Raw genomic sequence first — 13,285 nt, 5'->3', positions numbered from 1 at the left:
TATTCAGATACATGCAAGAATGATGTAATGAATGATAATGCAAAAATGGAAACTAAAGCAAAAGAAGAGTTTTATTATCACAGACTAGCAAAAATAATATAGCATTTTAAAACCTTTGTTCATTCATATTGTCTAATAAATCAACAGATATATTATTACCTCAGGCATATATATATATATATATATATATATATATATATACATTATTGTTATATTTAAATTGTTGATTGATTGATTAATTGATTGATTGGTTTTACGGCATATCAACCTATGTGGTCATTTAATGCCGGAGTCCTTTTTTTTTTTCCTTTTTTTTTTTAACTTTTTTTATTGGGAGGGGGGGAATGACTTTTTCAGCCTTTCCTCCCTTTTTTTATAAAATTGAACTAAGAAATTAAATGTTGTATTTATACATGGATGTGTATATTTGGATGACTTTAAATTTCCTTAAATTTTCTTATATAAATTTACTTTCCTTAGGTATGCTAGAATATTTGCTGGGTTGACCTTTTCAAAAAGGTCTTCCATATTGCTTTCTGTATAATATAATTTTCTAGTTGGGGCAAGGTCATCACACCCAACTAGGATATGTTTTACTGTGAGTGTCTCCTGGCATGGGATGCACTCTGGCGCCGATTCTCCATTTAGTATATAAGAATGAGTAAAGTTGGTGTGCCCTATGCGCAGCCGAGTCAGTATCACATCTTCTCGGCGTGATCTCTTGATGTCCGGACATCGTTCCTTAAGTTCAGGTTTGATTGCGTATAATTTGTTGCCCTCTTGCTGACTCCACCGCAGTTGCCATTTTTCCTGTATGTATGCTTTTATCTGGGGTCTAAGATCAGTATGTGGAATCTTAAAATTGTCAGTTGGAAGGTGAGAAGATCTTTTTGCAGCTGTATCTGCCCTGTCATTGCCTTTGATCCCCACATGGCTGGGGATCCAGACAAGAATAATGTTTTTTAGTAGTTGAAAGGATATTGATTTTTTCTATTAATTTTGTTGTTAGTGGATTTTCTTGTTTTTGATTTTGTATAGATAATAGGACTGATAGAGAATCTGTGAGAATGATGAAGTTTTTGGTGGTTTCCTCTGAAATTATGTTGAGTGCTAGATCGATAGCTATAGTCTCTGCAGTGAATATAGATGCTTCATTTTGAAGATTTCTCTTCATTGTGGTTTTATGGTACGTTGCTGCACATCCAGTGTGATTGTTGCTTTTAGACCCGTCTGTGTAGATAAAGGTGTAGTCTGAATATTGTAATTTTAAATGTTGAAGTTCGTCGTGGTATTCAATAGGGTTTGTGGTAGATTTGGACTTTTTGTTTAGGTTGAGTTTTATTTCAACTTGTTTCATGGTCCATGGGGGTGTTTTAGGCAGTATGAAGTTGTGAATGCTGGAGATTGGAATTTTCGATTCTTCAATGCTTTCCTTCATTCGGAGCCCGAACGTTTTGATAGTTTTTCTTCTCATGTTAAAGAGTTCTTCATATTTAGGATAGAAGGTACATTGGTATGCAGGGTTGTTTGGGCAAGACTTCAGTTTCAGTAAATATTGAAGGGCTAACTTTTCTCGCCTTAGATCTAGTGGGGGTTCGTGTGCTTCCGTGTATAGACTGTTCACGGGGGAAGTTCTGTATGCTCCTAGGGCCAATCTTAGGCCAGTATGGTGAATAGGGTCTAGGCTTTTTATATATGATGTTCGGGTTGATCCATATATGAAACAACCGTAGTTTAGCTTTGAACGGACTAGTGCTCTGTAAAGTTTAAGGAGTGTTTCCCTGTCTGCACCCCAATCGGTATGTGCTACCACTCTCAAAAGATTTACAGCTTTGTTACATTTTTTTTTTCAGATAGTTTATGTGTGGGATGAATGTTAACTTTTTGTCAAATAAAATCCCTAAGAATTTGTACTGGTCAGTAACTGGTATGGGCATTCCTTCCATGGTTAGGACAGGATCATTATGCATGTTCTTTAGTTTGCAGAAATGCATGCATTTCGTTTTTCTTTTGGAGAATCTAAATCCATTCTCTTCCGTCCATCTCATTACTTTGTTTAAGCACAATTGAAGCTTCCTTTCTATTATAGATATATATCTAGATCTACAGCATATTAGGAAGTCATCCACATATAGGGAGCAATCTACCCCAGGGTTAAGGTTTTTTACAATGTTGTTAATTCGGATACTGAACAGGGTCACTGACAGTATACTCCCTTGAGGTACTCCATTCTCTTGTTCTTTCAAGTCCGAGAGCTGTGCCAACCTTTATTCTGAACCGTCTATTTTTTAAAAAATTTTCAATAAAAATTGGCATTCTGTCTTTTAGTCCAAGCGCCTTCAGATCCCTTGTAACACCGTACTTCCACACAGTATCGTAGGCTTTTTCCATGTCAAAAAACACTGCTGTTAAATGTTCTTTCCTTACAAAGGCTTCTCTAATGAAGGTTTCAAGTCTGACTATGTGGTCTATTGAACTTCGGTTTTTCCTGAATCCTGTTTGAAATTCTGTAATAAGATTCTCTGTTTCCAGGAACCAGATTAGTCTTTTGTTTATAATCCTTTCCATGGTCTTACAAATGCAGCTTGTTAGAGCTATTGGCCTGAAATTCAATGGATCTGAGACGTTACTTGATTGGGATTGGATGTTCGAGTTTTCAGATTTGGGGATTGGTATTATTGTGGCCTCTTTCCAGGTCTCGGGTACGTTTCCACTGGACCATATAATATTGAAAATTTCAAGTAGGTATTTCATTGAGGCTTCTGGAAGTTTTTTGAGGATTTCATATGGAATTTCATCGGGCCCTGTAGCTGTGTCATGGGATTTGGTTAGCGATTCTTTTAATTCAGGCAAGGTAAGAGGTTGGTTGTATTTTTCAGTATTTTGTGATTTAAATAGAATTTTCTTTTTCTCTTCCTTTTCTCTAATCTTTTTGAATTTCTCTGTTTGTCTGTCACATGATGAAATTTTGGATAAATTATCTGCCAGGTTATTGGAAATGTCTTTTTGATCGGTGTATATTTTGTTGCCTTTAGAGATGTGGGATATTGGTGTACTACTACACTTTCCTTCTATTTTCCTCATCATGTTCCAAACTGTTTTCGCCTTGGTATTCACATTAATTTTGGATATATAATTTCTCCAGGTTGTTCTTTTGGATTCCTTTATGATTCGTTTGGCTTTTGCTCTGTTGTTTTTGAAGAAATCCAGATTTTCGCTTGTTGGATACTTTTCGAATTTTCTCAAGGCAGCTCGTCGAGCTCTGATGGCTTTTCTGCATTCTTTTGTGAACCAAGGTTTGTTGTGATTGTTGGTTTTGGTTGTTTTCGGTATGGTATTATTTGCTATGTTTGTTAGTGTTTTAATGAAGTAGTTCAAATCATCATCTTCATCATTCTTTTCGATAATTAATTGGTTTTTGCACTGTTCCTGGAAGTCTTCCCAATCCGCTTTATGTAGGTTCCATTTGGGTGTTTTTTGTTCAGTGCTAGTACTTAGACTTTCCAGGATGATTGGGAAATGATCACTCCCACAGGTGTCATTGTGTACTTTCCAGTCATAGTCCATATATATGGAAGGATCACATAAGGTAAGGTCAATGGCGGTGAAAGTACCTGTTGCTGGGTACATATAGGTGTAGTTTTGATTATTAAGGAGGCATAGATTATTTTTATTTATTATGTTTTCTATTTCTTTTCCTTTTTTATTTGTTTCTTTACTTCCCCATATTACATTGTGACTGTTGAGATCTCCTAGTAGAAAAAAGGGTTTAGGGAGTTGTTTTATTAATTGAGTTATCTCAGTTTCGTTGATTGTATCTTTTGGAGGGATGTATATTGAGCAAAGTGTTATAGTTCTATGTAGAGTCACTGAAACTGCAATTGCTTGCAAGTTTGTGTTTATATTTATTTGTCTTTGAGGGACTTCATTCTTCACAAGTATTGATGTGCCTCCAGAAGCTCTGTCCGTATCTTTATTTATGTAGTTGTAAGATGTGTAGTGTTTTATGTTGATGGTATTATTTTCTTTCAGAAAGGTCTCCTGTAGACAGACAAGTGCTGGGCTCATATTTGTTATTAATAATGTGAGTTCATTTTGGTTTGCTTTTATCCCTCTGATATTCCATTGTAATATTTTGTTCATCATTTGGAATTGTGTTCAACTTCCATCGTCTCCAATCCCTCAAATCTATTTTCTGTCGGAGTCCCTGTTCGAGATGTAGATCGGGATCTTTCTTTTCCTGTTTTTGTTTGTTTTTTTTTTTTGTCTGGGGGGATTTTTGATTCTTTTCTGGCTTGTGATGTGTTTGATGGTTGTTCGGTTGTTTTTGTAGAAATGGTTTGTGGTTTTGTTTCTTTTTGTGGTTCAGTAGTGTCTTTACTTAATATTATCCTTGGATTGGTTGCAGACATTGCATTATTCATTTTCCTCATTTCTTCTAATAGTTCTTTCATTTCCTTTATTAGTTTGCTTAGGACATCAATTTTCTTGTCAGTTGTATCCGTTACATGTATATGACCATTTTGATTGTTGATTGGATTAGTTTTTTTTGTTGCATCTGCATATGTTTTAGTTTCGATGATTTTCCTGGCCTCTGGGTAGGATATATTCTTTATATGTTTTAGTTTGGTCACTTCTTTTTCTCTTTTCCATATTTCGCAATATCTAGAGCCAGCGCCATGGTTTCCCAGGCAGTTGGCACACTTGAAATCTTTTCTGCAGTCAATGTGTGGGCCACTTTCTCCACATCTTCCACACACTGGTAATCATGTGCACCGATCTTGATGGTGTCCAAACTTCTGGCACTTGAAGCATTGGAGGGGGTTTGGAATATAAATTTCTACATTTATTTTCATATATCCGACTTTCACTTCTTTGGGTATGGTGAGGGAATTGAAAGTTAGTATATATGTATTGGTATCGATTTTCTCACCGTTTTTTTTAATTTGAACTCTGCGAACATCTAACACATTCTGTTTCTGTAAGTTTGTCCGGATTTCCTCCAAGGGACAAAGTGCAAGTTCGTGGCTTTTCACTACTCCTTTGCAGGTATTTAGGGTTGGATGTCTGTAGCATTTGATTTTGATGTTTTCAAATAATTTTAGTTTCAATATTTCTTTAGTTTGTTCTTCGTTATGGGTTTCTATTAGTAGGCTGCCATTAAATTGTTTTTTAATAGACTTTGGTTTTAGAGTTTTAAGATTTTTTTCAATTTTAAAAGGTGATAGTTTGCTCAAAGGAGTTTCCTCCATTGATTCTATTACTACGAATGTTGAGTTCCTTGGTTTTATCGTCTCTTCGTCAGAGCTACTGATGTCAGAGACATCAGAGTGGGTTCTCTTTGGGTGGTTGGGTGGTTTTTGGGAGGAATAAACCATATATTTTGTTTTCTTTTTTCGTCATCTTTGTTCCCCACCCACCTCGGAGTCCTATTTGGGAAGAGCCTGGGGGGAAACCCATTCGCCCAGCCTCTACAGGGATACAATGATGATATAACCGACTTTGGTGGTATCATAATGATTATCTGTTCTCTCTTGATATTGCTATGGGATCTGTAGCAATCCTGAGGGGTTTACAGCCTCGTCATCGATATTCACACCTAATCGATTGACCCTCAGTCACCGCTTTCCATCATATATTAGGGAGTAGGGTTATTTGTGGGAGAGGGGGGATGTGTTGTATTAGTAGTGGGTTTTTGGAATGGGCAATATATGGTGGGGCTTGGCGTGACTGGCCGATTGGTCGGATCGGGCCTCTCCGACCGCCCGTCCAATCGAAGTAAGGGCCAAAGTAATGTGTTGCGGTGCCTAAACTTCTATGTGTCCTGGTTTAGGTTCGCTCAATCACCAGGATCACGTCCTAAGACTTTACGGGTAGCAACCCACGGCTAACTGGTTGCCCCATTGAGGGATTTTTACCCTCTGCAGGAGGACAGTCGGTTTGTTCTCATGCCCTACCAACAGGGCAAAAAAATAAATAAATAAATAGATAATTTAATAGAATATATTTGTTTTCTTTTTCTTTCTTTTTTTGTTGTTTCTTTTCCTTTTTAAAATCTGTTTCTATTTAACCCATAGTTGGGACCCTAACAGGTACTACCACTCCGGGTCAGGGTGGACCTGGGAGCAATGGCAATTAAGAGGTGGCTCCACACTCCCCAAGCCCGTAAGCTGGACCTCACCATCGGATGTAGTTTAAGGTCATATCCAGGACCGGGAGTAAGGTAGGAAAAAATAAAATAAAAAGGGGGGGGGATAGGCTGTTGTTTTTGTTTTTGGTTTTGCAGAACATAATTAAGTTTTACAAAAAAGATCAGAAAACAAAAAAACGTCAATGTAGGTGCATTTCGTCTCAGGAAGCCACAGGGCAGCCTGATCTGGTAGCACCAGATATTTAAATTGTAATACAAAATGCAAAAATAAATTTTAAAATGTGAGTATAGTTTAAATTTAAAATATATTTAAAATATCATTTCACAATTTTGTTCACAATCTGAGGAGTCCATTTTAAAGCCACTGCGAATCTGTATTGTCACTGTGTCTCTGTTGACAACTAAATCTCCAAAGCTTGCTATTCATTCTTCTCTAACACCAAAGGGAAAACTCATCCACAAGATCCTTCTCCTCTTCTCTACCTGGTTGGCACAGGGAAGTTGAAGACTTGAATGTCGACAATCAAAGGCAATCTGGCAGAACTATTAAGTCCATAAGTAGTTTGAGTATGGATTGAAATTGGTTAGTCATATCATGTGATCCAGCTCAGAATCAGCAAGTGAACTACGATGGTCAGAGACATTGCATTTGCGTGGAAGAAAGCAAGTTCAATCTGAGCAGGATGATAACCATTACAAGTACCCTCACAAAAAAAAAACACCAAAAAAAACTGGTAAATAAATGATATAACACAAAAACCAATTGTTACCATCATATACTAAATGCAGTGTGTACGCAAATGTGTACATGAATCGGTACTTGTACAGTTTAATCAAGGCATTCAAAAATGAAAATATCAAAAAAAGTTATATTGTACGTATCCGTTTTGGACTGAAGATCTCTGAAAAAGAATTTCATTTAATTTGATTGAGTAGTTTTTTTTTTACAGCGGAAAAACATGTTTTTATGAGAGCGCATTGAAGTCAGCCATTATGGAATTTGTTAAACACGCCACGGGGAGATAACACTCCCTCCCATCTTTAATAGTAGCTTTTCTTCCTAAAAATCGAATCTTTTGTTCGGTATTATAACAAATTGTTTTTTTTTTTTTCGCTATAAAAAAAAAATACTTGATGAAATTATGTGAAATATTTTTTTTGAGAACTTCGTTCCATAACGGATACGTGCAACATAACCGTTTTTCAATATTTTCATTTTTTAATATCTTGATTAAACTGTACAAGTACCCATGAATTAAATAAAACAAAATGGAAAGAGTTTTTAATTAGACTTCTATAGAAAAGCATAGGAGAATACTGTTTGAAATGCTTTATAAATCAAAAACTACTTACTTGATGTAATATCTTGGCAATTCCTTCTAAACTTGACTGTTTCTCAGAAAGTGTCTGTAAATAAAACAAACATTAAAAATAGAAAATTTTAAGTCTCAAAATTGTTAGATACAAATCCGATGCAAAAAAATAGCACAAAGTAAATTGATAAACAAATTCAATTTGACAATTTTCATAATTAAATTTTATTAATGCAACTTTTTTCCATGTTTGATATATATCTATAAAAAGTTAATTGATATTTTTTGTTATTTTAGTTCTATGTAGAAATGCAGTGGCATTACAAGTAGATTAAGCGGTGATAATCAGTTTGTGTTCAAGAAGACGATGGAGGCAGATGAGAACTTAGATGTGAAACAAGTATATTTGGATGGTGAGATTACTGAGATTATCCAAAAGTCTTTCTACCTTGGTGATACCATTGGAGTACAAGGAGAAGCAAGTGCTGATGGAATCCCTTCTAACTACTTTAACATGCCTGGATATCTCCCACTCTGCCGTAAGGATTCTGACAGACACATGCACGGACTTGGAGTTTACATTCATAATACCCTTCCCTTGACTAGAGAAACAAACCTAGAATCGGATGATCAAGCCTTTATGTGCTTTAGACTAACCATGCAACACAACATTAGCTACTTTTACTTTCTCTACCGCTCTCCCTCGACCCAAGACTGCACCATAATAAACAAAGTCTCTGACAGCATAGACACAGCACTCTCCATCGACACTAGCGCCCAAGTACATGTATTTGGTGACTTTAATGTCCACCACAAAAACTGGCTTGGATTCTCTACTTACACAGATGCAGCAGGCAGCACAACTCATAGCTTCTCTATATCTCACTCCCTATCACAAATTGTTACTTTTCCAACCCGTTTCCCTGACCAGGAAGAACAACACGCATCACTTTTAGATCTGTTTTTGACCACAGTTCCTGATGATTGTATAACGAATGCCGACAGCCCACTTGGGAAAGCTGATCATGCAGTGATAATGGTTGAAATCTCCCTAAACTCTAGACCCAAAACTGAAGAGCCAGTGCTCAAAACAACGAGATATTATAAAAAGGCTGACTGGGAAGCCATCAGAGATCTTATCAGAGATGCCCCATGGGGAAATATTTTTTCTCTTCCTGCTGAACAGTGTGCAAATGAGACCACTGAATGGTTCAAAACTGCAATCGAAGCGCATGTTCCCATGCGGAAATTTTATAGCAAGCCCCACTCTTCCCAGTGGTTTACTTCGACTTGTGCAACTGCCATTGCTCAAAGGCAGCATGCATACCGCAGATTTAACCGACATAAGTCCAGTTCAAACAGACAGAAGTGCATAGAAGCTAGAAGTAACGTTAAGAAAGAAATAGCGACAGCTAAGAGAGAATTTGTGGAAACCACTAAAAAACGCATCGAAGCACAAAATCTAGGAACTCGTGACTTCTGGAAAATCTACAACAGTGTAGTAAATAATGGGCAATCAACAATTCCCCCACTAACCAACAATCATGAGGTTGTTTGCTCAGCAACCGAAAAGGCTAACATGCTTGCCAGTCGATTTGCCTCAAACTCCACACTGGACCCTTCCAACCACCCCCTACCTGAATTTCCTATGCGGACAGACGCCACGCTAGACTATCTACAAATCACCCCTGCTCAAGTACATGCTATTATAAAAAACTTTGACACTTCAAAAGCATGTGGACCCGATCTCATCCCAGCTGTGCTATTAAAAAAGTGCTCAGCTGAAGTAGCTCCAGTTCTCTCCAAACTCTACAACAAATGCCTTAATGAATCTTGCTTTCCGGGCTATTGGAAAACTGCTTCTGTGATACCAGTATTCAAGAATTCTGGCGAAAGAACTGACCTATTAAATTATCGCCCCATTAGCCTCCTCCCACTTTTTGCCAAAATATTTGAGACCTTAATTAACCATGCTCTAGTCCGTCAACTTACAGATGCTAGGCTTCTGACTGACAAACAATATGGATTTAGACAAGCCCGTTCCACAGCAGACATCCTAACTGTAATCTCTGAACGTATATACCATTCACTGGACAAAGCGGGGGAGGGCAGAGCGGTAGCTCTAGATATATCTAAGGCTTTTGACAGGGTATGGCATGAGGATCTCCTCCGGAAGATTAGATCATACAGTATCACTGGTAGAATACTTAACATAATTAAATCCTTCTTAGATAAGAGAAAAATCCAGGTTGTCCTCGATGGTCGTACATCTAAACAATATGATATAAATGCGGGAGTGCCCCAGGGGTCTATCCTTAGACCTCTATTGTTCCTGATATTCATAAATGACCTCCCCGACAAAATTTCCTCTGAGATGGGTATATATGCTGATGAACAAAATTGCCTCTGAGATGGGTATATATGCTGATGACACCACACTCTATAACAGACACGACAGAAAAACAAATGAACACATATCTAAAGAAATAGCAGAAACACTAGAAGATGACCTCCAATCTCTAGTGGAATGGGGACAAAAATGGATGGTCACATTCAATGCCGCCAAGACTAAACTAGTTTCATTCAATAATTACAAGAAACCTTTTCTACCACCTATAGCAATGGCCAACGACTCTTTATCTGAGAGTACGTCTTTCAAGCTCCTTGGCCTAACGTTCACAGGAAACATGAGTTGGAACAATTACATCGAGGGCATTGCCAGGGCTGCTGCAAGGAAGGTGGGCTCTCTCTACCGTGCTAGAAAACTACTAACACCTGAAAGTATCCTGTACCTCTATAAGGCAACTATTCGCCCATGTATGGAGTATTGCTGTCATATTTGGGCTGTTGCATTGGCTACTAGTCTCTCGCTCCTTGACAAGGTTCAAAAGAGAGTCACAAATCTGATAGGCCCTGACCTGGTATCTAAGCTTCAGCCTCTGTCCCATCGACGAAACGTTGCATCCCTCTACCTGTCCTAAAAGTATTATAATGGTGAATGCTCTGACGAACTGCAAGCACTTGTGCCCCCACAACGTGAACACCCTCGACAGACCTGACAGGCTGCAAAATCCCACCCCCACACTGTAGAAATCCCTAGATGTAAAAGATCTTTCTACTCCAGTAGTTTCTTCCCAAGAACCGCTAGACTTTGGAATTCCATTCCAGGTCCCTGCTTCCCCAACTGTACTGACGTGCAGAAGTTCAAGTGCAACGTGAACCAACATCTTGCTGCCCAAATCCCTACATAGTACCCCAGTAGTTGTTGCCCCTGTTAGTAGCCCCCTACACCAAAGTGGCAATGTGCCTTGTATGGGGTGAAAATGTAATAAAAAAAAAAAAAAAAAAAAAGAAGTTATTTGTGAATTAGTTAAGTTCAAGGAACTTCTGTCATTACTAACCAGCAGAGCATTTCTATTGTTGACCATATGTACACAGTATGATAAGGTATGGATGTGAAAACTGGCAGGCGAGGATTAAGGATGTGTGTTGCATGGAGAGAAATGGTATGAGAATGATCCAATGGATTTTTAAAGCAAGTCTTAATGACAGGCTTAGCTTTGGTGACCTTAAAGGAAGATTAAATTTAGACAATATAAAAAGATATATACAGAAAAGGAGATTCTATTAGTTTGGTCACTAATAATAATTTCTATATTTTTACACAATATCTATGTAAATTATTTATACTGAATATTTCTATGTGAATTAAACACAAATTTCATACATGAAATGCATCCTTTTGAAGAACCTGTTTTTAATCATTTTAATAAATATATGAAATATATATCTGTGCAAAGATTTAATATGAAAATCAACAAAATATTCAGTTTTTCATTATCAATAGAGGGCGCCTTGAATGTTTATCCACACGTGGATAAACATTTTTTTAGCAATTCAACAGAAAGAAAAGACCTTCCTTACCTGAACAATATCGCACAAAACTTGTCGAGGTCTTCGATGTTTAATTGAGACAAACAAACATGTAACTTTTCTACAATAAAAAATAAAATCCAACATTCAATAGATGAGAAACACTTCTCAATAAATATTAATGAATATTTACAATAAAACAATAAATTGAAAAGCTTTAAAACTATACAAAGAATATTTTGAATAGAAACATTGGCTACATATTGCAAAATACCATTGTGTACTAACTCCAAGACCTCCTGTCTCTTGTTACTTTGTTTAGTTAACTGATTGATTTGGAAGGCCATTGGCATATGCTGTCTATGCCATCTTCTTTGTGGTTTACCTATTTTTCTGCATCCTGCCACCATTCCATCTAGATAAAAAATAGATCTTCAAAATGCTGTGATTTCTAAATATGGTGTATTGTCAAGGTAAATGTATGAGTTCAGTCTGTATAATTGCATTGAAAAGATTGTGCATTAACTGTTGAGAATAAATGGATTTTACCCATTTTAACAAAAGTTTCTTATTGCATCTGTTATTTCACTTATATTGGATGATTTGGTTTGTTTTATGGCTTTTAAACTTTTGGGGGTTATTTAATGCTGAATCCAGTAATTTTTTTAAAAACAAAGTTTTACGCTTCAAATTATCTATATCTTCATATATTTATTCATGGTGTTTAATTTAGTTTTTTTTTTGTTTTTGTTTAACAGTATATAAACTCTTTTTGGGTTCAATCATTTTAACAAAAGTTGTTTACATCTTCAAATATTTATTTATAGTTTTTAGCTGTTTTGTAGAAGAAAGTTTTTGTTTTTGCCTATGCAAAACATGATTGAGTTTTGTAAAAAATAATAAAAAATAAAAAAATAAATTCTTACCTGAAATGATTCAAAATATCCTTCTTTATGAGTTGCATCATATTTAGAATTGATGTTAAAAGATCTAGCTCAGTTTCCTATAATAAAGAGAATAATCAAAGGAAAAACAATATTGAATTAAAATTACATTAACAAATAACAATTATTGATTAACATTTTAAAATATGAAAAAATAAAAATGTCCAATCAGGTTTTTTTTTTACCAGAAATTTTACTTGAAATAATGGTGATGAAGAGAGAAGGCCAAGTCATATTTCATTTTTTAATTTTGAAAATTTAGGGCCATTCAAAATAAAATTATGCCATGATACATGCGCTACAAGCTGTCTTCATTCGGCATTGCCAGATGAAGAGCTTATAGAAAAATAATTCCAAATGTAATCATGTTTACATTTTTTAAAGATAGGATCTTTAACTCTTCGTTTGAATTTTCCCATATTTTATTTTTGATTTAATATTTGATTAAGAAGAAATTTAATTCAATGTGTATTTTTAAAAGTTACATATTCACGAGAATAAACACAAAAGATTTTACCTAATAACTTTATTATTGCAGATAATGACAAGGACATGAGATTATAACAGGATATTTAGTTTTGCAATCAACAGATTTCTTGGTTATTCTCATGATGTTATGTCTAATTTAAACCCATCCATTTGGTATAACGGTAAGAGTGTTCACTAATGGGCTGGGAGATCAGAATTCAATCTTCAGTCAAGTCATACCAAAGACTTAAAAGAATGATACTTGATGCCCTCTTGTTAAACACTCAGCATTATACAGGGAAGATCAAGGGCAAGTGGAGTAATCCTGGGAATAGAGTGACACCCTTTTCCATGCCTCAGTGTAGCAGCTAATGAAACTAAGTCAGTGGAATAAAAATATAGTCGAACACTTAGCTTTTTTATGTTTAATTTGTTCTTATAACTATTTAGTTAAAAGTTTCATCTGACAGGTTTGAAAGTACAAATTTGACAGTTTGTCTGGCTGCTGTAACAGTACAGGAGCCCTAATTTTTTGG

The 13,285-nt window shown here is 36.1% G+C and overlaps 1 protein-coding gene across 1 annotated transcript in view; it reads right to left on the bottom strand.

The window, feature by feature from the left end:
• Positions 1-13,285, bottom strand: part of LOC145286076 (small subunit processome component 20 homolog) — a 169,371-nt gene that overhangs the window by 62,926 nt on the left and 93,160 nt on the right. The window contains exons 35-37 of the mRNA XM_080134747.1: positions 12,264-12,340; positions 11,389-11,458; positions 7,505-7,558 (exon numbers count right to left, since the gene is read on the bottom strand). Of these exons, the coding sequence (XP_079990873.1) occupies positions 7,505-7,558; positions 11,389-11,458; positions 12,264-12,340 (201 nt within the window). The remainder of the gene's footprint in view (positions 1-7,504; positions 7,559-11,388; positions 11,459-12,263; positions 12,341-13,285) is intronic.

The sequence above is a fragment of the Euprymna scolopes genome, chromosome 10, assembly GCF_053919585.1.
Source record: "Euprymna scolopes isolate OS-2025 chromosome 10, ASM5391958v1, whole genome shotgun sequence".
In the NCBI taxonomy this organism is placed as follows: Eukaryota; Metazoa; Mollusca; class Cephalopoda; order Sepiida; family Sepiolidae; genus Euprymna; species Euprymna scolopes.
The sequence above is the reverse complement of the archived record's forward strand: the minus strand, read 5'-3'. Positions and strand labels throughout refer to the sequence as shown.